Source organism: Octodon degus, unplaced genomic scaffold (genome assembly GCF_000260255.1).
Source record: "Octodon degus isolate 3935 unplaced genomic scaffold, OctDeg1.0 scaffold00044, whole genome shotgun sequence".
NCBI lineage: Eukaryota > Metazoa > Chordata > Mammalia > Rodentia > Octodontidae > Octodon > Octodon degus.
The window spans coordinates 9,526,881-9,529,306 of NW_004524620.1; the positions used below are offsets into that span (position 1 = coordinate 9,526,881).

A 2,426-nucleotide genomic window follows, 5' to 3' on the forward strand; every position below is an offset into this window, starting at 1 on the left:
TGTGTGTGTGTGGCTAGCTCAGCCCACCAGGGGGCGGGGCTGACTGGCATGTGGTGCTGGGGATTGAACCGCGGTCCCTGTACTTTGCTCAACTTGTTCTAAGTAGGTGCTTTAGACCACTGAGCCATCTCACCAGCCCAGACACCTGTGAACTCTGATTGAACCTCAGCTCTGATTTCTAAGTTTAGTTGGAAAAGAGGGGAAGGGGAGGTGGGAGTAGAAGACTGTCTTTAGTTACTGTTTTCAGTAGTACAGCAAAGATGAGATCTTTCTGAAACTGAAGAAGTGAAACACAGCCATCTAGTGGATACAGCTTTAAAAAGCTAGAAGCGTGAGCTGTATGCTTACAGAAATGAGCTCTTACCGAAGATTCTAAGGAAGCTGTAAGCCCATCATTCCATATTACACAAAGGGGCCATATCAACTTGATTTGCTAAATGCTTTGCCATTTAATCAGGAGGGTAAACAGCGTGGCGGTTGAACACAGCATTACGTAAATACCCTCAGAGGTTGAGTGAATCAGTGCAGCGGTCTAGTCTGCTGTTGACATTTTCAGTTGTAATATGTATCAGTCAGATTTTTTAAACTGTAAAAAGCCAATAGTGCTTTAAAAAACACTGTGTGTGTGTGTGTGTATAAATTTTTTTTTTTTTTTCAGAACTGGGGATTGAGCTCAGGCCCTTGTGCTTGCCAGGGGAGCACTTGTTCTACTGAGCCATCTCCCCAGCCCCTAACACTGTATATTTTGAAACATTGTGGAAAAATACTTAGGCCTCTTGCCTATATGAGTTAACATATAGTTGAAGCACAGGTTTACTGTCTTTAAAAAAAAAATGTATTTAGTGCAGGGCCTACAGGGTCTCACTATTTAGATTGAACTCGTGATCCTCCTGTGTTCAACTTCCCATCCGCTGGGATCACAGGTGTGCACCACCACGCCCAGTCTCAGTGTCTCGGCATGCACCGGGCAGGGCCGGCACTGCAAGCTGGGGATCGAACCCTGGCACATGTGCTCTGCCTAAGCAGGTGCTTTAGTCTGCTGAGCTATCTGGCCAGCTCTGGTTTACTGTCTTACAGGGTAATTTTTCAGTCATTGATGATTTATAAATTTTACTGATACAGAAATTAATTCTTTTCCAGGAGCAAGACAGTGCTGTACAAACAATGCACAAGAAAGTAGAACAGTTAGAGAGAGAACATACGGAGTGCTCTGACCTTCTACAAAGACAAACAAGCGAGCTTGAACTTAGTACTCAACGAGAAGAACGTCTCAGAAAAGAATTTGAGGTATGTTTTTTCATTCCTTTATAACATATATATTACTAATGTTTTAACTTAAGGTTACAAAGAATTTTATATTACAGTAGGCTTAGAACTAATTTTGGGGAACACTTACGTTTTATATTTGAACTGTTTGAAAATTTCTGTACCTGAATAAAGGATTTTTATTTTCCTCTGAGTTTAAAATCTGTCATTTTAGGGAGCCTGCCCATTAGCTTAGTTGTTTAAGTGACTGCTTAAAGCAATCAGGATGTTGTGGTTCGATCCCCGGATCCTCAAGCCTTACCAGACCTGCTCTGAAGGCATCCTGAGCCAGCCAAAACATAATTCTCATGGAGTATTTGGCAAGTACTTTTCCTTTTTTTTTTTTTTTTTTGAGTATTTGAGAAGTATGAGAATTACACAGAGACTGATTTCTAAAAAAATTAAAGCAAAGTATTTTGCCTCAAAATAAAAAAGAGTAATTGTTCATAAGGTTGAGGAAGCAACATAGGAAGAGATTTAATACACTTGGATCTGAAACGGCAAAAGTAATGTTGAATACAAATTTTGTCATTTGAGTCACTTGTACTAGCTCATTTTTGTGGATATTTTAAAGGAGATACCTCAGATAAGAAAGGAAGATCAGTGCACAAATGTGAACTGATGATTTTCAAATGTGTTTCAATTTATGCCTATAAACTGACCATAGCCAGCTGTGGTGGCACACGCCTGTAATCCCAGCACTCTGGAGGCTGCAGCTGTCCAGTGAGTTCAGGAGCAGCCTGAACGACACAGAGAAACCTTGTCTCAAAACAGAAAACAGGAAAACAAAAAACCCAAAAAGACAAGCACCCCACAAAGCCCAAGCCTCCACGTGCAGTGTGCAGTTCACCAGTTGCAGTGTATCCACAGCGTTGTACAGCCTTCAGCACAGTCCATTCCAGGGCATTGTCATCACCTGATAAAACAAATCTTCCTTAATACCTATTAGTCATCACTGTCCTGTTTTCACAGCCCTCACAGTTGTTGCAGCCATGAGCCTGTGGTCTGTAGATTTGCCTGCTCTGTGTGGAATTACGATAGGTAGTCTCTTCTGACTGACCGTTTCACTTACCACTGTTATTTTTGTTTTTTGGGACAGGGTCTCACTTTGCAGTTCAGAT

The 2,426-nt window shown here is 41.5% G+C and overlaps 1 protein-coding gene across 1 annotated transcript in view; it reads left to right on the plus strand.

Annotated features, from left to right (window-relative positions):
• The window catches only part of Ccdc171 (coiled-coil domain containing 171), a 533,698-nt gene that overhangs the window by 59,585 nt on the left and 471,687 nt on the right, over positions 1–2,426 (plus strand). The window contains exon 7 of the mRNA XM_023715854.1: positions 1,141–1,287. Within this exon, the coding sequence (XP_023571622.1) occupies positions 1,141–1,287 (147 nt within the window). The remainder of the gene's footprint in view (positions 1–1,140; positions 1,288–2,426) is intronic.